The sequence below is a fragment of the Chiloscyllium punctatum genome, chromosome 11 (assembly GCF_047496795.1).
Source record: "Chiloscyllium punctatum isolate Juve2018m chromosome 11, sChiPun1.3, whole genome shotgun sequence".
Classification (NCBI taxonomy): domain Eukaryota; kingdom Metazoa; phylum Chordata; class Chondrichthyes; order Orectolobiformes; family Hemiscylliidae; genus Chiloscyllium; species Chiloscyllium punctatum.
The window spans coordinates 35466306-35489745 of NC_092749.1; the positions used below are offsets into that span (position 1 = coordinate 35466306).

General features: G+C 38.2%; 1 protein-coding gene across 1 annotated transcript in view; it reads left to right on the forward strand.

The window, feature by feature from the left end:
- Window positions 1-23216, forward strand: part of abcg8 (ATP-binding cassette, sub-family G (WHITE), member 8) — a 35896-nt gene extending 12680 nt beyond the window's left edge. The window contains exons 6-13 of the mRNA XM_072580612.1: window positions 747-1016; window positions 7821-7986; window positions 9400-9495; window positions 9622-9821; window positions 12089-12165; window positions 13832-14099; window positions 18840-18967; window positions 21293-23216. Coding sequence (XP_072436713.1) covers window positions 747-1016; window positions 7821-7986; window positions 9400-9495; window positions 9622-9821; window positions 12089-12165; window positions 13832-14099; window positions 18840-18967; window positions 21293-21430 — 1343 coding nt within the window. The 3' untranslated portion in view covers window positions 21431-23216. The remainder of the gene's footprint in view (window positions 1-746; window positions 1017-7820; window positions 7987-9399; window positions 9496-9621; window positions 9822-12088; window positions 12166-13831; window positions 14100-18839; window positions 18968-21292) is intronic.
- The last annotated feature ends 224 nt before the right edge of the window (window positions 23217-23440 follow it).

Here is a 23440-nt window from a genome sequence, read left to right on the forward strand (position 1 = left end):
TCTTTTATCATACGATGTGATGCCACATCATGAGCTTGCGCTTGAGACAGACTGTTGAAGGAGAAATCAAAATCAAGAACTGGTGTTAGGCTCAGACTTCAAAATAATACTTATTTTTGTGCTTTACGTTGATGCTAAAGTTCTATCATGGATGCTAATCATTATATATCAGGCTCTGACTTATAATTAAAATCTGTGTGTGCTTGTGACCTTGTGCTCATGTGAGTTTTCCAGACTAGATTGTTGCAGTGTGGTGGTCCTATTCAAGAGGGTATAGTATGTTTTAACAGCATCCACGGTGTGGCATTTATACCCAGATCCTGAGGCCCTTAGACCTTGCATGACATTCTCACCCACTCTTTCCAACCCCCAAAACTTCCTGTTGTGGGCTTCATTTTGACCTCAATGAATTGCTCATTTAAGGATCTCACTAGACCAAAGACACATGGGCCACCCAAGGCCTGCTTGTCCCTCATAATGTCAAAGGCAGGAGTGGGCAGGAAGACCACCTTGGTAATAAAGCATCCTTTGCAGAAGTGCCAGTGAAGTGTGTTAAATTCTTTCATATGTTATCAATGTGTTATTTTAAAGAGATCGTATCACTCCTAACTAAATAAAGTAACAGTAATATCCATACTATTGAAAACATTACTTCAAAAGGAGAAATCTATTGACACCAATTGAAATAGGTTTTGTTTTGATAACCTGTCATAAACTTGAAATCATGAAAATATTTTTGGTTCCAGGTATTTTAATATTAGATGAACCCACCTCTGGACTTGATAGTTTTACAGCACACAACTTGGTGATGACCCTCTCGAGACTTGCAAGAGGAAATCGTTTGATCCTAATGTCAATCCACCAGCCACGGTCAGACATATTCCATTTGTTTGATCTGGTGGTCCTGCTCTCTTCAGGAGTAACAACTTATTGTGGAACAGCTAAAGATATGATTCCATACTTTACCTCAATAGGATATCCTTGTCCAACCTACTGCAATCCTTGTGATTTTTATGGTGAGTGTTCAATAGATCAAGAATGGTTCTCAATGGTAACTATGTACATAAGATCACTAGACGTAAATCTGCAGAGATCATGGATTTATAAACAAAAGGGTCAATTTAATCATGTAATATTATGTTATTTAGTTATTATAATGACTGTATCCTGTTCAGGCACTGAGTTTTCCCTGCAAGAGACATTACATTCTTTTGAGAAGATTCATAAAACCTCAATATAGTCAGGCAGTAGCAAGTCCCCTTGGACTGAAAACCTGAGGCCGCTTTGGAGGTGACATCTATTACCAGAATGACAACCCCTTAGTTGCAGATTCACAAAGGACACAGGCCACAGTTCGTTCTTGGGGGTGGTGTGGTTGTCAGGGCAGGAGAGAGTGCTGAAGTGTTGACAGTTGCTGTGAGTCCCCTCCCCTAATCAGTATTTAGTTTTCAATCTGATGCTGTTTACCTTTTAATTAATGGCTTTCCCTCCCTCTCCACCCCAAATTGCACAATGACAGACCCACTTATAACTGTGGGTAGCAGGATGTGCCTCTTGCGTGGTCACTAAGTGGTCAGTTGGTGTTAAGGCAGGGACCCTTTTCAAAAGAGCTCTGCACCTACAATTTAATTGTGGTGCAGGAGGAATGCTGATCAGATTCAAGTACATGTCTTTGCTGCCTGCAGGCTCACCACCGTTGTGACCAGAAAATTCTGCTCAATGACATGTTTCCCATATGATCAGATTAATATCTCTTAGTGAGGCCCTGCTTCATTCCCCAACAGGAGGTTGCACATGAAATATCTTACCATCAAGACAGTTATAGAGTCACAGAGATGTACAGCGTGGAAACAGACCCTTCGGTCCAACTCGTCCGTGCCATCCAGATATCCCAACCCAATCTAGTCCCACCTGTCAGCTCCTGGCTCATATCCCTCCAAACTCTTCCTATTCATATACCCATCCAGATGCCTTTTAAATGTTGCAATGTACAAGCCTCCACCAATTCCTCTGGCAGCTCATTCCATACACGCATCACCATCTGCGTAAAAATGTTGCCCCTTAGGTCTTTTTTATAACTTTCCCCTTTCACCCTAAACCAATGCCCTTTAGTTCTGGACTCCCCCACCTCAGGGAAGAGACTTTGTCTATTTATCGTATCCGTGCCCCTCATGATTTTATAAACTTTTATAAGGTCACCCCTCAGATTCTGATGCTCCAGGGAAAACAGCCCCAGCCTATTCACCCTCTCCCTATAGCTCAAATCCTCCAAACCTGGCAACATCCTTGTAAATTCTTTCTGCACCATTTCAAGTTTCACAACATCTTTCCGATAGGAAGGAGACCAGAATTACATGCAATATTCCAAAAGTGGCCTAACCAATTCCTGTGCAGCCACAACATGACCTCCCAACTCCTGTACTCAATACTCTGACCAAAAGAAAGCATACCAAATGCCTTCTTCACTATCCTATCTACCTGCGACTCCACTTTCAAGGAGCTATGAACCTGCACTCCAAGTTCTCTTTGTTCAGCAACATTCGATAGGACCTTACCATTAAGTATATAAGTCCTGCTAAGATTTGTTTTCCCAAAATACAGCATGTCACACTTATCTAAATTAAACTCCATCTGCCACTTCTCAGCCCATTGGCCCATCTGATCAAGATCCCGTTGTAGTCTGAGGTAACGTTTTGTCCATAACAACTCCAATTTTGGTTCAGATTCCTTAAGTGATTTCTGACTTTGGCAGTTTCTGTGCAAAGAGTTAATAGTTTAGTCCAACATGACTTCTCCAGAACTTCTTTTCTAAGACTGTCAAGAAACGTACATCACTGACGTTATCTAAACTGCCTTGGTGATAAGATATTTATTATATGACACCGCTGTTCATGAAATTTGTTCTTTGAACCTTCTAATTGCATATAATTCAGATCACTATTGAAAGAGATGGGAACCTCTATGTTGAACAGTCTACAGTCATAGAACTCTTACCATTTGAATCAGCATTTATGGAATGTCCTTCATTATCTAAACTATCAATTATTATCTAAAGAGATTTCATTTTTCTTCAAACAATTAGTCAGTAATCATTGCTGTCACATTATTGTAAAATTATTAACCAACATTTTAGAAACTCCTATCATTGGTATGCTTGTCATTTTACCACTTGAAGACCTATCGTAATCATCGAAATCATTAATCAACCTCCTGTTTTTAGACAGTTGTCAATTTTTAAAGATATTTAATTAATTTGTCAATCTTCATTCAAGACCATCTATCATTATTTTTATGAGCAGTCATATTAGCATGTAAAATTAGTATTTAGTTTGATAATGATGCCATTTAAAAGAAACAGCTCCTTGTGTTTGCATACCCTTAACAATCATCACTCTTGATAATTTCTTAATTTTACCATGTTAACCACAGACAGGATAATACTTGGTTGTGGTGGCCCCATCCAATTACCAAAACATTGTGACCCCATCCTTTTGGATTAAACTGTTTCCATGCCCTCAGTAATTGTATTTCTCCATTTTGAAAATTGTTCTGTATACCATCTGTACTGAATTTGCTTGACTTATTTATAAACACCTTGCTAATTTCCACTGTCACCTCAGCTCATCTTTTTTTATTAGGATCCTGTGGAGATAATTATGGCGTCAAATTTCCAAATTTTGTATGAAGTGGCATGGATAGGATAAATAGACAAAGTCTTTTCCCTGGGGTTGGGGAGTCCAGAAGTAGAGGGCATAGGTTTAGGGCGAGAGGGGAAAGATATAAAAGAGACCTAAGGGCAACTTTTTCACACAGAGGGTGGTACATGTATGGAATGAGCTGCCAGAGGAAATGGAGGTTGGTACAATTGCAATATTTATAAGGCATTTGGATGGGTATATGAATAGGAAGGGTTTGGAGGGATAGAGGCTGGCAGGTGCTGGCAGGTGGAACTAGATTGGATTGGGATATCTGGTTGGCATGGACCGAAGGGTCTGTTTCCATGCTGTACATCTCTATGACTCTAAGTGACTAAATTTCGCACTCATGAAAAGAGGGTCATTATCATTCATCGCTACGTCTGGAACATCTACCAGTGCTTTCAGGCATTCACCAATCTCACTTGCAGACATTGACATCAACTGGTCTAATTCTAAGTCAACAGAATAGTAGTCAATGGTGACAAGATAATCAGTTCCTATGAGAGTTAACTCATGGTCTGGTTAGGACATCACATATCATATCAGTGGTTCACTAGCTTGCTTAACTTGACACCTACTACAAATACTATGCTGTCTGATGTCCTTGGTCTTTTTTTTCATGGTGACCAATAGAATCATTCTCTTAAATTCCTCAGACTAGACTCAGTTCTTTGGCTTGCATGAATGTGTTTCAGCATATCTTTCCTCACCACACACAGGATTATGAGGATAGGATAGAATGCTGTTCAGAGGGCTGGTGCAGACTTGATGTGCCAGACAGCTTTTATCTGTACTGTAGGGATACTGCGAATCTATGAACTTGCATCATAAGTTTGCTCTCAACAGCACGATGGCATCGTTTTTCTTTTTCCCTTATATGTTTGTACATTCAGATGAAATCTGTGCAAATGAAGTAACATTCTTTGCAAACACCTTGGGGGAAAGGTGTTTTGAAGTGGCTTGGGCGGACTACTGTCACAAAGTTTCTCCCAAACAGTTATTGATTAAAAATCTCTTAAGTAAATACAACAGCCAGGCACTCTTTCTCTATCTGAACATAGCAGCATTCAGTTTGCATTTACATCCTGGATGCAAAGGGAACTGGTTTTCATGCTGAGTAAGGTTTGCTCCAAGTCCAGTCTTACTGGAATCACCCTGTAAGGTGACTTCATAATCAATGCTGTAATATCTCAGCCCAGACATTGTTGTCACCTAGTTGTTTAATTCTAGTGAAATCAGATTCTTATGCTGTGCCCCAGTATCACTGCATAGCTTTAGCAGTGAACTTGCATCAAGGTTTACACATTGGTAAAAAAATTGGGAAGACCTTTGCTAGTTAAATCATTGTCCCGCTTTCAGATTTATTGATCTGTGCATCTGTGCTACAGCTCTCACCTTGTAGGGATCTGGGTAAAGTCATTTTGTCTTCAGTGTATGATCTCAGACTTCAGGCATCTTCAAATCTAGTTTTTCTTGTTCAGCTTTGGTTCACCTGACTGTTGGACTCTCCAAAGCTCACACAAAATGTTGATTGTGGCCTGCAATAGCTTCCATTGTGTCTCTACATCCATAGACTAACAGATCTTCCACAATAGCTTCCAGTTGGGGAAGAATACTGAATGTCTCATGCTCTCTGGGTTGATACTCTCCTGCAATGGTGGCAATGCCAAAAGACATGCTCAACCATTGAAACATAATTGGAAAACTGCCACTTTCATCCAAGTTCACTTCCTGGAAACCATCCTTTACATTTGAGTAATAAAGATCTTTGCCTTGGCAAGTTGCAGCAAAATTCCTTCACTGGCTGCATAGTTTAGTGAGATCTCATCAAAGGTTTAGTGAGATCATTTTGACTGCTGCCTGCTGGCTTCCAGGTTGTTTCACTGCTCCCATGCTGCTAATCCACACTGTTTAGCAGTCAATGCTATATCAGTCTACAAAACTTTGCAAATCTCCTCAGGCAGTTTTGGGTGACTAGTACAAACTTTAGACTTGCTTCATCTGAGATGAGTGAATTTTATTTGAAATCTGCTATCTGGAACTCTAGATCCTCATTCTTCCCATTGCTTTGGGATCTCAGCATCATTTGCTCTCTTGACATGAGTATTCTATCATAGAGTTTAGATTACAGTGGTGCTGGAAAAGCATAGCAGGTCAGATGGCATCCGAGGAGCAGAAAAATTGACGTTTCGGGCAATAGCCCTTCATTCAGCATCTGCAGTCCTCACTTTCGCCTATTGTATACTAGAGCCTCATTCTTACTTTTGAAGTCCTAATTTTTGAGCCCCTATTTTGAGCCACTTTTCACACATGTGAAACGCTCATGATATCGCATGATGCAGTGATGTTCAGTTGATGCTCTCTGTGTCATCTTTTAACAGCCAGAAATCATTTATCACTAAAGACCTGACAGCCCCAACTTCAACTTAGTCTCTCCAGAAACCAACATTATAGGTTTAATTTGCTTCTTTTAAGTTAAACTTTTGCATGCAAAGTGCTGTGACATCTCACAGTTAGAATTTTTTTTTCCTTATACTGGACATACTTCCTTTTCTCTTATAGTGTCCTCTGCAATATTCACATCCCGATCTCTGACCTTGGCCTTTTTTGCTAGCTGTTCTGCAAATATTTTTTCCTCTTTTACAGTCTGTGTTTGTTTTAGTTTGGCATGTGTTCAGCATTATGCAAAGCCTCATTCGCTCTTCCATTCCTGACGATTCACAGTTTAAAAGCTTCAATATTGGTTAATAACTTTCTTGGGTGTAGGTTTCTCTTCCCTCAGTAGATGTGCTCTCATTGCAGGATCTCTTAAGCTTAAAAACAATCCTATCTCTGATACAACTGAAACAATCTTTCAGTTGTTAAAACCTTCAGGATTTATGTAGATAAATCAGTGCTATCACACAGAGAAACAGTGTTCCTCTTCTCTGAACTCTGATATTGATCATATACCAATAACATGTAACATTAATTTTGGGGTTGAAAGCATGGATTTAAAATGTTCTCAACCTCTCATCTAGTTTTTTGCTCCTCTGTGAGATTGAGGATGCAATGCAGCTTGTTATACGTTTTCCCCAGTATTAATAACAGGATTGCTATTTTTAATTCCTCAGGTTTTTAAATACATTCTGTAATTATATTTTAGAATTTCCACTCAGAGTTGGAGAAAATTCTGTTTCATTTCTCTTTCCTTTCCATAGCAGCAAGGAATGGCTGCCACAGACTGCACACAATAGACACTTACAGCAAAAGTTAGGTGTGAGTGCAAAGTATTCCCGTTGGGAGTGGAGAACATACTGCAAGTGACAGGACAGGAGAAAACAGATGGGAAATAAATTACAACAATATTATTAGACTGGTTATGATCTGTGGAGAGCAAATGTGCTAGCTATTAATAGAACTTAAACTGCCTACAGATTTTCTAAAGGGATCTTACACTGCATTTGGATAATTAAAAATCTAAAACAACATGGACGTCTTCTACAGAGATCTGGGATATATGAATAGAGCAATCATCTCTGTATCTCCTTTATGAATTAATTTGAAGATTCATTCCTCAATCATTCCTGAGTCTCGACAGAAATCGTACATCAGAGTAGTTAATTCAATGACAAAACATCTACAGGGAAACAAAAGAGGAAAAAAGTGATAGGATTGAGAGAGTGAAAAAAGAAAGAAATCTAAAACAAACATTATTCTTAAACCTCCAACAATAATTAAAATGTTCAACTATGAAAGCTGTTTGTCAGCAATTAGACTTGTTTTTTTTTTACAATGTTATTTTGACAGGAATGTACAGGTCCTTTTCTTCCTGGTATATTCATTGTGTATCTATCACATAAGTACCTCAACTTCACTCCTTTGCCAAATTTCACAGTGAAACGTCTAGCAGAATAAGGCAATTAAGATGATGCTTCCTGATTTCTGCATCTAACTGCATATGAGCAGTCACTGGGATTGCTGACCAATTGACCCTTTAATAACAGTGAGAATTGATAGCCTTACCATTCTTGCCATCATTTTTGGAAGTTTGCATCATTTTGGAATCCAGGTTCAACTCCTGCTTCAGCTTTAAAAAGAATTTGAATTAATGACACAAAAGTATCCTATTGCCTCTTTCAGTTGACCTAACCAGTATTGACAGGCGTTCCAAAGAACAGGAAGAATGCACACAGGACAAAGCCAACACACTTGCTTCCATATTCTGGGAGAATGTCAAAGACACAGATGATTACACCTGGAAGTCAAATGCCAATAATACCTCTCCAAATATGACTAGCACTGCAAGGTACTATTGTCAAGTGAATCTTTGATACTGTAATACAATCTATTCTTAACATTAACATTTTGCAATCTTATTTATTATTGTAGGTAGAAAATGTCATATACTTGTTTATTTATCCTAAAGTTTGAATAGAACATAAGAATGGTGGATGAGGTTAAAAAAAACTATTCCGTTCACTGTTCCAGTAATAAACCTAGCATTTATTCCTCTTCTGACGTTAATCTATGCATTTTTTTTGTTGAATCAGGAAATAATTCACATCAATTTAACTGATATGCCTTAATGGTGCATCATTCACATTTAAAATAATTGATTTTAAAGATTATTCTTTAAGTTACTGTAAGCTTATAACTAAACTATGTAGTAGTTGAACACTTTTTGCCATTAAACACATGCAATTCTTAAAATTAAAAAATTTGTCTCTTACCACCCCTCCATGTAATTGCCCTTCTCTTTCTGCTTTTCTCGCGCACATGGTACATACAACTGTTCCCTCAACTTTTTCTTTTTGCTGCCATTCTTTAAGGGACATCCTTTCATTTTATCCTTTATCTCTCTAATTGCCATATCATTTTACTTTATTTATTATCCATCCTTCTAAACAATCACATGTCATTTGTACTTTTTCTAGTTTTCTCCCTTAATATCATTTGTTCTGTCTTCCTCTGTATCAGACCCCTAATTTTTCCTCTTCATTATTTTCACCTTCCCTATCTTTCTCATGACATTGCACACTATCGCTGAGATCAGTTCAAATCTCTTGCTTCTGTAATCAGTGATAAAGATATATATAGATGATATATATACACACTCAGACGTCTGTAGAGCCAGCACTGAGGAACACTTGCATTGTATGTTTGTTGCACTGAGGCCATGTACACGTGGGACAACAAAAATGATGGAAGTGAAGGACCATCAGAAAGGAGCCAACATATATTCGAGCAGAAGGCAAAACCCAGGCCCTTGAGTGAAAGACAGGCACATGATAGAGGCAGGTAGAACAACATTAAGTCGAATGAAGAACAGATGAGGCTAAGATGGAGATCCAGATATCAGCTTTCCTCAGGAAAGGTCCTCAACTGGCAAGATTCTTCACTACAAAAGAAATGGGAACCCCAGTATATGTTTTACTAAAGTAACTCAGATTTCAAACAAAAATTCCTTCACGTGGTCCATGAATTATTTATGGATCATTACACAAGTTTTAATAAACATTGATCATTTTAACTTTAGCTGGTTGACATTACACAATGAGGTAAGGTAAATTAGTTAATTTAGAACAGTGATACTGGAGATATTGAAAATTTGTGATGTGTAATAAATGAGTAGAAATATTTAAAACTAATATTTTATACAGAATACTTCAAATGCCCAGCTCATGTGAATTATTTTAACCTCGTTTTGAAATTCTTCCAGTACTCCCCAGATTGCCGATGAAATTATTATTAACATTAAATCAGAAAACAAGGACAAGCTAACTGGACAACTGAGACAATTTTCAGTCTTATTAAGGTAAAATACATTTAAGAAGAAATTCTTAATATAGATTTGCATTTCTTTATGAAAAATGTACACATAATTGTCTGAAATATGAAGCTACTGCTTTTTGAATTGTAATACTTCTTCCTTTTGTACCAGACGCCAAGTTTCTAATGATTTCAGAGATTTACCGACCCTGGCTATACATGGATTTGAGGCACTCTTGATGTCTTTACTAATAGGGTTTTTATACTATAGTCAAGATGACAAGCAATTATCCATCCAGGACACAGTGGCATTGTTATACATGATCGGAGCTCTGACCCCATTTGCAGTCGTTTTAGACGTTATCGCTAAATGTAAGATGCTTTTGTTTTCTTTGGCTTTTACTTTAGAAGTGTTAGTACTTCCAAGACCAATGACTGTTAAGGTACCAAGCTGCAGAAAAAAAACTTGACAGCATCTGTTAGGTGTCTGACATCATGGAGGGTAACGTTCTATGCAAGGGCTTGTAAATTTGGGTGAATATGTGGAATTAAATCGCTATAAGTGACATTATTCTACACTTCTAAATTTTGCGGTATAGTTAAGCAGGAAACTCCTTTGGATCTGTCAGATTATTAAAACAAAATGCATTAAAATATTCAAATAGATCATAAGCATGACTTCACCCCTTGATTTTGCTTAATAGCATGTGAAAAACACAGCTAAGCAATCCCTTAGCCAATGGATCAGATCTAAGCTCTGCATTCCAGCCATATGCAGTCATAAATGGTGGTGGACAATTAAATAATTCACAGGGTGAGGTGACTCCACAAATGTTCCCATTTTTTAATGATGGAGGAGCCAGGCATATTAGTGAAAAATATAAGGTTGAGTATTTGCAATGTTCTTCAGCCAGAAGTGACAAGTGGATGATCCATTTCAGTTGACTACAGAGGACCCCATCATCTGAGATGCCGGACTTCAGCCAACTCGATTCAATCCATGTGATATCAAGAATCTTCAAGCATTTCTTGATATGTCCCGGCAATACTTGTGAAAACTTGTTCTCCAGAACATATCACTCCCCTAGCCAAGTTCTTCCAGAACAGCTACAGTACTGGCATCTATCCAGCAATGGGGAAAAACAGGACAAATCCACATTTGCCACTTAATACCCATTCAGTCTACTCTCAATATTAGTGGTGATGGAAGGTGTCATCAACATTGCTGTCAAGCAATACTTGCTGAGCAAATCCAGCTCTCTGTTGCCTAGATTGGGTTCTGACAGGGCAAGTGGCAACTAACATACAAGTGCCAGTCAATGACCATCTTCACAACATCGAACTAATGCATTAACATCACTGAATCCCCCACGATCAACTTCCTGGAGTTACCACTGACCAGAAACTGAACTGGATTCACCATGCAAATACAGTGGCTTCCAGAGCAAGTTAAAGGCTCAATGAATAATTCACCCTCTGAACCACCATAGCCTGTCCACCATCTACAAAGCACAAATCAGGAGTGTGATGGAATACTCCTCTGGATAACTGCAGCTCTAACAATACTCAAATTCTCTAACATCACATCCACAATCATTCACCTCGTCCACCACAGTAACAGCAATGTCTACAAACTACAAGATACACTGCCATCAATCACCAAAGCTTGTTAGCTAGCACCTTCCAAACCATGACCCTTACCATCTAGAAAGATCAGGGTAGCAGATAGGAACATGGGAGCACCACCACCCTTCCAAGTTCCCTCCCCAAGTTACTCACCATCCTGGCTGGGAAATATATTGCCAGGCAGTATATAGGCAAAAATTCTGGAGCTTCCTCCCAGATGGAAATAAAAATGTGATTTTATACAGTAATGCACATTTTTACTTTCTGTACTGTTGTGGGAAACTATTTTGCTCAGTCTAGCCAAATATCAAATCAAGAAGCCATGATAACTTGAGAGCACAGAATGTTGGATTTCCGTATAGTACAAAGAAGTGGATTCCCTATTTCTCACAGTAAACTATCAGTATCTAACATGCCCTTCTTGTGCAAGACCAAACAAAATTGGACACTTCTCCATAGCAGGTGGGAGAGAAAATCCTTCTCTCCTAAATACAGTGACCTAGTTATAAGATCCACTGGGAGAAATTGCCAGCCACCTTTTCGGGCAGTACTTATTTAGCCAGATAGAAACTGCAGGGGAACATGTGATGTTAATCTGATGACATTTCTGCCATCTGAGGTCTACTGTACTGAATTAAAGAAGAGCAATTCTTCTTTGTGATCTGGCTAATATTTATGTCTTTCCTAACATTACTAAAGGGTAGATAATCTACAATTATTGTGGGATCTTTCAGAGTTTGTATTAACTGTCTCATTTCCTACATGACAGTGATGATCTTCTAGGACTGCAGATGCTGGAGGTTAGAGTCGAGAGTGTGGTACTGGAAAAGCACAGCAGGTCAGGCAGCATCCGAGAAGAAGGAGAATCGATGTTTTGGGCAAAAGCCCTTCATCAGGAACCCGAAACGTCCATCCTTCTTCTCCTCGGATGCTACCTGACCTGTTGTGCTTTTCCAGCACCCCATTGTCAACAGTGATTATCTTCTATTTATTTATCGATGATCTTTTCCTAGGTCACTCAGAAAGGGCAATGCTTTACCATGAAGTGGAGGATGGAATGTATTCTATTACTCCTTACTATTTTGCAAAGGTAATTTTTCTAATCATGCTGACGGTGAATAAATCGAAGTACAATCAATGTTAAACAGTGAAGAAATTATACAAAAGGCTGTTGGGAAATTATGATAAGAAGACATTGTACAGGAACAAAGCTATCTCTCTAAAAGGAATGGTTCTGTACGATAGAGAAAGAGAATCTGTACAATATACACGTTACAGAATTGTTACAGTGCAGAAGATGCTCTTTTAACCCATCGTGGCTGCGCTCTCCTCATAAGCTTTATAACTTAGTGCGACTTTCCTGATTTTTTTCCCTGAATATGGTTTCTACTTACATAATCCTCCAATGGCCTCTTGAATGCCTCCATTGAGTCACCTTCCTCCACATTTCCAGGCAGTGGGATTCCAGACCCTAACTACTTGCTGTGTCAAAAGGATTCTTCACACATCATATTTGTTTCAAATTATCTTCTATCCGTGCCCTATCATTCTCAATTCTTTTATGAGCAAAAATGTTTTCACACTGTCCTCACAGTTTAGAACCTTTCCAAGTTTTGTATTTCCTGCAAATTTGTAAATTGTCCCCTGCGCACTAATACCTCAATCATTAATATATATCAGGAAAAGCAAGGGTTCAAAACTGACCTCAAAGGAAATCCCCTACAAATCTTATTTCAACCAAAAATGATCCATTAACAATGACTCTTTCCTTTCCAGCTAATTTTGTATTCACATCACTACAGTTCAATTGCCTCCACAAGCTTATAACTTAAAACTTATTTATTTACTCATGAGTCTGCTGTGTGGTACTGTATTGAATGCCTTTTGGAAGTCTACATACATGTCCCATCAGTACCTTCATCAACCTTCTCTTTTATCTTTCCAAAAGAAACTCCAGCAAGTCAGTTAACCTTGATTTTGTCCATAAGAAATTTGTACTGGCCCTTCCTAATGAACCCACATTTGTCCATGCGTCTGCCCTGATTAATTGTTTCAAGAAGTTTCCTTACAACTGAAGTTAAACAGACTGATCTGTAATCACTGAGTTTAGCCTTATAACATTGTCTGAACAAGGTGTGATAGTTGCAATTCACCAAATCTCTAGTACCACCCCGAGTCTCAAGAGGACTTAGAGGTTTTTGCCAAAGCCATTGCACTTTCCAGTCTCACTTCACTCAATGTCCTTGAATGTACCTCATCTGGCTGTTGTGTTTTCAGAGATTATGTCATCCTATTCTGCAGATAAACCTGCACTAATCAGTTGGCAATGAAACATTAGGTCCTAAAAGCAATTTTTTGATTATGCCTAAAATGGGAAGATGTTTGTGCCTACATTACACCGTCTTTCATTAAGAATTGGTAATCAAGACTGCCAATCCTTGCTGCAGTCTCCATGGCAATGCCCTGGCCAATCAGAGTCTGTCCGTGTGTTCTCAGGTTAAGCAGAGAACTTAGATTGACAGTTAACAGATCCAATTGCATCTCCAGGCTAATCACGGTCTAACCAACCAGCACTCTCTTCTCATGCTGGTGGCTTGGTGTTCTCTTTCAATGTTTGATTTATTGTTCGTCCTGATTATTGAGAGATGAAAAGCTTCAACTTTTTATCTCTTTTCAGCCACATTTAAGTTTGGATATATTTAATTTCCAATCTCAATTTGTTACTAACCAATTAGTATTTCCTTTTCACCCTGCAGCTTTTGGGAGAACTCCCCGAACATTGTGCTTTTGTAATAATCTACGGTGTGCCAATCTACTGGATAGCAGCTCTCAGACCCGAGCCTAGTCCATTCCTCCTGAACTTTCTGCTGGTGTGGCTTGTGGTATATTGTAGTAGAGTAATGGCTCTGTGGGTCTCAGCATTACTACCAACACTGCAGTTATCTTCTTTCGTAGGAAACGTCTTTTTTACAATTTTCTACTTAACAGGAGGCTTTGTGATTAGTCTAAAGAATATGTGGACAGGTAAGAAGTTTAAATTCAGCCACACAGTTCCATTTGAGTAATTCTTTATATTATAACATTATAATTCTCCTACTATGAGCGCAGTTTGCTGAGTAATGCACCCCATAGTTCCTCACAATCATATTTTTGTTTTCAGTTACATCCATCATGTTTCATTTGTTTAGTTTAAAATGTGGCCTGATTCAAGAGGTTCTTATGTTGAAACATGCAATTAATTATTCCAACCACCCCACCACCACTATCATCTCTGGAAGGTGTTATCTCATAAAATGTAGATGGTTTTAAAATGTTATTTAATTTCATGGCTAACTTACTGTGCAAGTTTGGTTGGATTGTGAGGGATAGAGGAGACAGGGAAGAGAAATGATGTTTGGGGGAGGCTGGAGAGCTAAGCTGTAAAAGAAATGAAAATGAAGATGTTCTCTCATAGCAAATGTTGATGTGGTAGGAGGCTTCTTTGGTGAATCCTCCCAGCCATGTTCAAATCTTTCCCTCAGTCCTCTTTGTATCCTTCTTGATGGCCTGCGATGCTGAGACTCTGTGTTTTTCTAATTTTGCTGTCTTGCATCTGTTCTACCTTCTTCACTCCACCAACACTGGCTGTGACTTGAGCCTAAGTTGTAGAATTCCCTTCCTGAACCTTTCTGCCCCTCCTTTAAGACACTCCTTTAGAACATGCCGCATTGACCAAACTGTGGGTCAAACCAATTCATACTACACCTTCACTTTGAAGTCAATAATTACAGAATCCTTACAGAGCAAAAGAGGCCATTTGACCCATCCAATCTGCACCACCCCTCTGAAGAGCATGCCACCCAAACTAGCCCCCTACCCTAGCCCTGTAACCCTGCATTTACCATGACTAATCCACCTAGCCAGCATATCCCTAGACACTATGAAACAATTTCCTATGGCTAATTCACCTAGCCTGTACATCTTTGGACTGTGGGAGGAAACCAGAGCACCTGGGGGAAACCCACTCAAATATGAAGAGAACATGAAAACTCTATACAGACTGTCACCCAACACTGGGATCGAACCCAGGTATCCAGTTCTAACCACTGAACAACTGTGCTACCCATTATGTCTTGAAATTTTTCTTGTAATTCCTTAGCATCTTTAACCTAAGTTGTTGATGTTCTCAGTTTCTCGCTTTACACGTATATTACTTGCTATTAGCCCACCTTTTAATAAATAATGAAAATTTAATAAATAACCTTCCAATGTTTATTTTTACTTGGAATCTTTCATTCTTTCATAGTTCACCACTGCTTTCTATCTTGCATATTGATATAGATATTAATTCAATTGTCCCAATATTTACTTGCACTACTGCCTTAATCACCAGATCATTTATATTCTTTGCCGATCAGCTAATGATGATTTACAGACAAGGAAAGCAAACAAAAATTGGTGGTAATTTGGAATATATTTTAAGAAGGTTATCTAAGATTATAAAGGGACCTTGATCAATTGGGACAATCGGCTGAGGAGTGGTAGGTGGAATTTAATTTGGATAAATGTGAGGTGTTGCATTTTGATAAGATGAACAAGGGCAAGACGTAAACAGTTAATGATAGGGCCCTGCTGAGTGTTGTTGATCAGAGAGACCTAGGGGTTCAAGTACATTGTTCCTTGAAAGTTGCATCATAGGTAGATAGGGTGGTTGAGAGGCATTTAACACACTTGCCTTCATTGCTCAGACCATTGAGATGTCATGTTGTGGTTGTTCAGGATGTTGGTAAGGCCATTTTTGGAGTGTTGTGTACAGTTCTGGTTTCCCTGCAATGGGAAGGATATTATTAAATTGGAGAGGGTTCAGAAAAGATTTACAAGGATGTTGCCAAGACTGGAGGGTTTGAGTTATAAGGACAGACTGGATAGGCTGGGACTTTTTTCACTGGAACATAAGAGGTTGGAGGGTTACTTTATTGAGTTTTATAAAACCAGGAGGGGCACAGATAAAGTGAATAACAAAGATATTTTCCTTAGGATAAGGAGGTTTAAAATCTGAGGGTGTTTTAAGGTAAGAGAAAAAAGATGTAAAAGGGACCTGAGGGGTAACTTTTTCACACAGAGGGTGGTTCGTGTGTGGAATGAACTGCTGAGGAAGCAGTAGATGCAGGTCCAGTTACAGCATTTTAAAAGACCTTTGGATAGTTACATGTATAGGAAAGGTTTAGAGGGATATGGGCCAAATGCAGACAAATGGAACTATTGGGCGACTTGGTCAGCATGGATCATTTCTGTGCTGTATGACTCTATGACTGTAATTATATATGCATTACAGGTTGGTCAAAATCTAAGAGAAAGGCAATAAGATTTAGGAAGATCCTTAATCAACATGCTTTTTACTTAGGAAACTTGGTCAGCATGGATCATTTCTGTGCTGTATGACTCTATGACTGTAATTATATATGCATTACAGGTTGGTCAAAATCTAAGAGAAAGGCAATAAGATTTAGGAAGATCCTTAATCAACATGCTTTTGTTTTGATCCTGAGTTGTACATTTTCCATTTTAAATTTCCAGCTTTTTCTTTTTTAGATATACAGTATATATCTTCTCAGTATAAACTGGCATCACTTAATTTATTAAAATAGATATTAAAGAAGTTTTGTGTAGTATTCTACTGAGTCTTGCTCAACTAAAGTATTGACACATTTTTTACATGAGTCTTTAGAATGATAAGGATGACACCAGATCAAATTTGGTTCAGCATAACAAACAAGCTACATTCCCAGAGTCCTAATCTAAAGAACAATCGAACACTTATCTCCAATAACAGCTTTACAGTGTACCAAGTGACTTTCCTTTTTGTGACAGACACTGCAAGACTACTGTTGTGAAAATAAAATTAATTTTAATGCTGTGGGTTTTTCTCTGCCAAAAGAAAATTGATTACTTCAGAGTAATATAAAGTGTTTTATCCCAGGAATTAATTGCTTGTTATAGCATGACAAATTTACAATTATATTATACTAATAAATCTTTCAATCAAGATGTTGTTAGACATCAGCTATATAAATTAATATTAATTCTATGTATTGACATTTAGCATGTTGTCTGGTGGCCATGACCAGAGAAATGAATAAATACTAAATTATACCATCTTCATCTATGCCATGCAATATAAGTAATGGAAGTGACTTCATGACACTACAATACAATCCAAACCTTTGAAATCTTTCAGAATACTGATGTGGATTATTTTCAAGTGACAATCAATCAGATTTATATACAATGCTCGATATAAGAGGAGCTAATGGCAGCGGACAAGAAGACAGCTAATGTTGTTCCTATATAATGAAAGGAAAACTGAACAAAACCTCAAAATTATAGATCTGTCAGCCTAACATTTCTGGAAGAAAAGATCCTGGAATCTATTATGTGATAGATGAATATCTAGAGATAGAAACTATAATAAAAATTAGCATAGCTTCTGAAAGGCTAGATAATATGTAACTAACCTCAAACATTTTATGAGCAGAAAGAGAATACAAGGATAATGCAAGTGATGCCAAGTATTTAGATTTTCAAGAAGTCTTTCAGAGGGTATCTCATGGTTTGTTCATGATAAAGTTTAAGGCGTGTCAAGTCGGGGGACAAATAGCTGAATAAAAAGCAAATGGACTAAGAACAAATGGAGAGAGTAGGGACAAGTGGTAATTAGTTAGGTTGGAGAAAGGTAGAAAGTAATGTTCTATAGTTATTCATCACTTATATTTAATGTTTTAGATTTTAGAAGAACCAGTTCAATAAAACTTTACAGATGGGGTACAATTAACAGTAGGGAAAATGTGAATTACATAAGCTATTGGAAAACTTGTAGTTTGGGCAGTTAAGTACTTTAGATAATTTTTAACATCTGAAAAAGTGCAATAGAAACAAAGAAGTGAATGGTAAAGAGGAAAAAGGGATCACAGGATACAAGTAAACAAAGCAGCGTAGGGCAAGATTAGAGTGGTGCTGGAAAAGCACAGCAGGTCAGGCAGCATCCGAGGAGCAGGAGAATCGACGTTTCCGGCAAAAGCACTTCTTCAGGAATCAGCATAGCAGGCTAGCAAAAGCATGTAAAACTGTTAACAAAACATTTACATTTATTTCCAGGGCTATAGAATTCAAAGGTAGTGAAGTTACATTCAACTTGCAGAGGATTCTGGTCAGGTCCCACGTGGAGTGCTGCGCACAGATTTAGTTACCCGCTAGTAAAAGGCTATAGAAGTACAGATGAAAGTACAAAAAAATGATTAGACATATGGTCCCTTAATTTAGATATTTGGGAAAGGTTTGTGCTTTCTCTTTTGGAAAAGAGAGGACTTGGATGGGGCTTGATAGTAGTTTTTAAAGTTATGAACAAGTTGATATGGGAGAGTATGTTTCCACTTTTGGGAAAATCCAAAATGACGGATTATAAATGCAAAATATTTACTAATAAATCTAAGGAGGAAGAAGTCTTGGTTGACTTTTTCAATTGCCCAGCATGTCCTTCCTCCTTTAGACATCACAACTGTACCACAATACCTTCTACCACTTGCTAACACTTCCTTCATGGGTCCGTAACGCACATCCCACCCAACTAGACTATGTGTATTTGAAACCAGTATTGCATGAGCGACAGAGATGTGCCACAGGATCAAGAATGAGAAATTATCCCAGTATTGTGCTCTCAACCTAGACTGAGGGAGAGAAAAGAGATATATTTGAAAATTAACTTAATGCTTTTGTATTTACTCACAGTTGCCTCCTGGTTTTCCAAAATCTCCTTCCTCCGTTGGGGTTTTGAAGGTCTGATACAAGTCCAATTCACAGGATATCCATACTTGTTTACGATAGGGAATATCACCATTCCAGTCAAGGGCACAGATGTAAGTAGGTGCTATGCTCAACTCATACTGAAACAATCAAAACTGTTGCTAATCATAAGGAAGAATTTCCATATTAGAAGTTTCTTAACACTTGTAGTTGGTTAGGTATCATATAATAACATTTGTGGGAAAGACCATGACATATGGAATTAAAAGGAATATGGTTGGAGGGATAGCCAACTTGAAGCAGAAAAGACAAGAGATAAAAAGTCAAAGGAACTTTCTTGTCTGAAAGGATCTGGTGAACTGGAGATATGGATTGTGGCTGCTCATCTCCATAAATCATTTGGCAGGGTCATTGAAGGAATGTTATCAACCTGTTTGATAGAAAACAAATTAGCAAGGGAATGTACTGCAGGAAGAGATAGATGCTGAGGTGATACTTATAAATCAATGTAGAAACTAAATGAGTATACCTTGAAGGTAAGAATAACGGAAGAGAATATATTTAGATTTTAACCAAAGGTCTTGGAGTTCAAATATATTAATTACTAACACAAAGTCATGTGAGTGAAGTTGTGTAATAGTTTAAAAGCTGCACATCCATTTCTGTATTCATCCTTAACATTTATAATGGAAACTGTCTGAGTAAACTTGCAATACCTATTGTGCCGCTCAACTACTCAACCTGTACCAGAGAGAAACCTCAGCCTTTCAAATAGTATTGCCTTGCAATACAGGTCCGTGCTTTGTGAGTATCCTGCAAGTGGATCAGAGAGGAGCCATGACTGTGGTGAAAGATTGGTAAATTGCTCAAGGATCGGCCAATATCCATGAATGAGAGGTGTGTGCAGTTGGTACTGGTGGATCATGTCTGGAGATGCTGTTTGGTCTGATGCAGAACTGTGAGAGCAGAGTCCTTGTGTACAGTTAAAGCTTAGACAGAGAGATTCTTGATCAGTAGAGGAATCAAAAGTTGTATGAAAAGCGCAGGAAATGAATGTGATGAATGTTGGATCAGCAATGATCTCTATAGAATGGGACAGTAGAGTTGAGGGGCCAACTGACCTACTCCTGTTCCTATTCCTTCCGGTCTTATTATCATCTTCTCATAAATTAGTGTATGTTTTGTTATTTAATACAAAAGATAGTTTAAATAATGTAAAACAAGGACAGAATATATAATTTTCGAAAAGTGGGTTCATTTGTACCTTTACTAAATATGCCCCATTCACTTGTTCACCTTAATTGAAGGCAACACTTGGGGTGGAATTTAGAGTTTCCCACTGGAGTGTTTAAAAACAGTAATGGGAGATTGTGAAATGCAGCACATAACCTGTCTGTTGCCCACCTGCCCCCTCTTCAGCTGTCTCCTGTTTAATGAGAGGGTAGAAGTATTGGACAGTTTACCCTTGGACTTATTCAGACCCTTAGGTGGCTTATGAATGGCCTCCCTTGTGCTTCATTCTGTCCCTGCCACTGTTTTTCGCCACAATTGATGGATGCTCATACCAAGCAGGTAGCCAAACAGCTTTAGCTGCACTGGGTAGTGTCAGGCAACAGGAGGGTGCTTCCTCTGGGGCTCCTGGGTATCAATTGAAGACATCCAATCCCCCCACGGGGCGTGAAATTACCTGGCAAGTGTGGATTCAGAAAGAAACTCCAGAGACTTGTGGACACAGCCCAGTCCATCACACAAACGAATCCAGTCCATCACCCAAACGAGCCCAGTCCATCACCCAAACCAGCCCAGTCCATCTTACAAACCAACCTACAAACCACTGACTTCATCTGTACTTGCTGCATCTGGAAAGCAACCAATGTAATCAAAGACCCCTCCCACCCTGGTTATATTCTCTTCCACTCTCTTCAGTCGGGCAGAAGATAAAAAAAAGGTTTTGAATACACATCAAAACAGCGCCTTCCCCACTGTTATCAAGCTTTTGAACGGAGCTCTTAAGAGTTATTGTTGATCTCTCTCTGCACCTTCTCAGCAGCTATAACATTGTATCCTGTAATCTGTTCTGTTACCCTGATGCACTTGTATGATCTGCCTATAAGGCACATAAAACACCATTTTTGTTGTACCTTGGTACGTTAAACAGTAATAAATCAAATCAAACAATTAGTGAGAAAAATATTGTTTGTAGCATTTTATATAAGGAGCAATTTTCTGGAGTAAAGGAGCAATATGGCACAGAACTGTTGTAAGTCAAATCTTAATTCAACCATATCATATCAGCAGATTCAAAATTACCAACACTTAGTGCCTACCAAATGTTTGCATGGTTTTATTATTTTGATGGTATCTCTATATGCTAGGTGCAAAATACAAAACATGATCCAATGACAGCTAGTATTTTTCTATTTTTATATTTTTTCTAGATAATTGAATCTATGGACATGGACTCAGAGCCACTGTATATGTGTTACCTCATCCTGATAGCTATTTGTTTTGGATTCCTGGTCCTCTATTATGTGTCTTTAAGGTTTGTGAAACAGAAATCAAATCAGGATTGGTAAAATACAATTACTGCAGCTATTTCAGACTCCATGTACACGAAGAGAAGCTATTTCAAATAATTCCAAGATTTCTCATTTCCTTTACCAAGAGAGTTGAGGCTGGATAGTGCTTTAAGCTGGTAGACATTATTATTTTTAACATTATCCATAATAGTGTAATACAAGCTGGTGATCTGCTGAAACAAGTTTTTTGAATTGATGCTGCTGAATATCACAGGAATTCACTGCCTTCAGATATCTCAACGGAGTGGCTATACCTAATGTACACATTTGGGTGCTTCTAATTATTTCAAATATATATTTTATTCATAAAATATCTTACATATATACATAGTCACCAACAGAGTTTGGTTCTGTACAGTAGCATGTCAAGGAAACAAAAACATTGGAGTTTGACTGTACCAATAAACCAAAAGCTCTCTCTTACACATACGAGACTATTTTTACACGCATTGGAGGCACTGGAAGGGTCTGATAACCAAACAGACCCTCATTTAACTTTGGCAGAAAGACATCAGACAGTGGTCTTTCCCCACTGTAACTTGGCAGCAGCTACCCCAAGCTTTAGTGCGTCCCTCAGCATGGAGTCCTGGACCTTGGAAAGTGCCAGTCTGAATATTCGATCAGGATGAACTCCTTGTTCTGGATGACCATCAGGTTTCAGGCAGACAAAAGAGTATCTTTCACCGAGTGGATGGTCCTCCAGGTGCAGTCAATGTTTGCCTCGGTGTGTGTCCTGGGGAACAGCCTGTACAGCATAGAGTCCTGCATCATGGAGCTGCTTGGGAAGAACCTTGACAATAAGTCTCCAGACTTCCTTTGCAAAGGCATATTCCAGAAAGAGATGTGTGACAATCTCTTCTCTCCCGTTCACCCCCAGCCTTTTATTTTCAAAGGTTTACTTCATTAATTAAAAAACTTCACATACACATAATCACAAATGCAGTTCAGTTCAGTACAGTAGGATGTGAAAGGAAACAAACAAACATTGGAGTTTGATACTATCTAAAAACTAAAGACCTCTTTTTCTCGCATCCCCCTCCCAGCTCCTTAGACATTGAACAATGGTAGACTGTTTTATCTCAGACAAATTCATAGCCAAGCCTAGTCATTTTTAATATCCAGACTGCACTTTTCGGTAAATTTTAAATCCACTTGCTCAACTGCAGTCAAATATGACATATCACAAAACTTGAGCCTGGTCATTTAAGAATTGGAATCAAAACGTTGGAATCCCCTCTCCCAAATGACTGGATACTGGTTTGAGGGACACACATTCAAAATGGAGATCAGATGATTATCATTGCAAAGATATCAAAAAGACACGGAGTAAAAGTTGTTAAATAGTGTTTAAATTGAGTAAATGAAATTCAGCCATTAATTAATTGTATATTGGTTCAGTCCTGAAGGGCTTAATGGCTTTCTTTCATCCTTTCTTGGTCTGAATATCAAGTTTTACAGTAGGCCCATGCATATAAACTGAACAATCAGAGATACATACACAGGGATTCACTGTGAATAGAGGATGTCTGTGTACCAGATGGATTTCTGCAGTTTTGCATTCTCTGCAAAGAAAGCGATTGGAGTTGCTTTTACTTCTAATATGATGAATGTTTGATACCAGACTTACACATTATAATATTTATTATGATTGTATCTTTATTCTGTTTAGTTAAGTTTGGTGCATGAAATGTTTAACATTGGATAAATAAATACTGCCTGATTCTGTAACAGAAACATCCCATTGTTTTTAGAATTTGGTATGAAATAAACTTCAAGGAACGTTGATTACTTTCTACTATTGTTTCCCTGGGATGCTCTTAAGATCTTACTACAAGCAATTCAGTTAAAATATAAAAGTTAAATCAAATATTTGTAATTGACAAAAAAAATGTTGTGATGGACAAATGCTAATTACATTTTTGTGCTCTTCGAAGTTAGGGACATTGTATTCCAATTCCCAACTAATCAATTTATTTCAGTATAGAGTGGCAATAGCAGACACATATG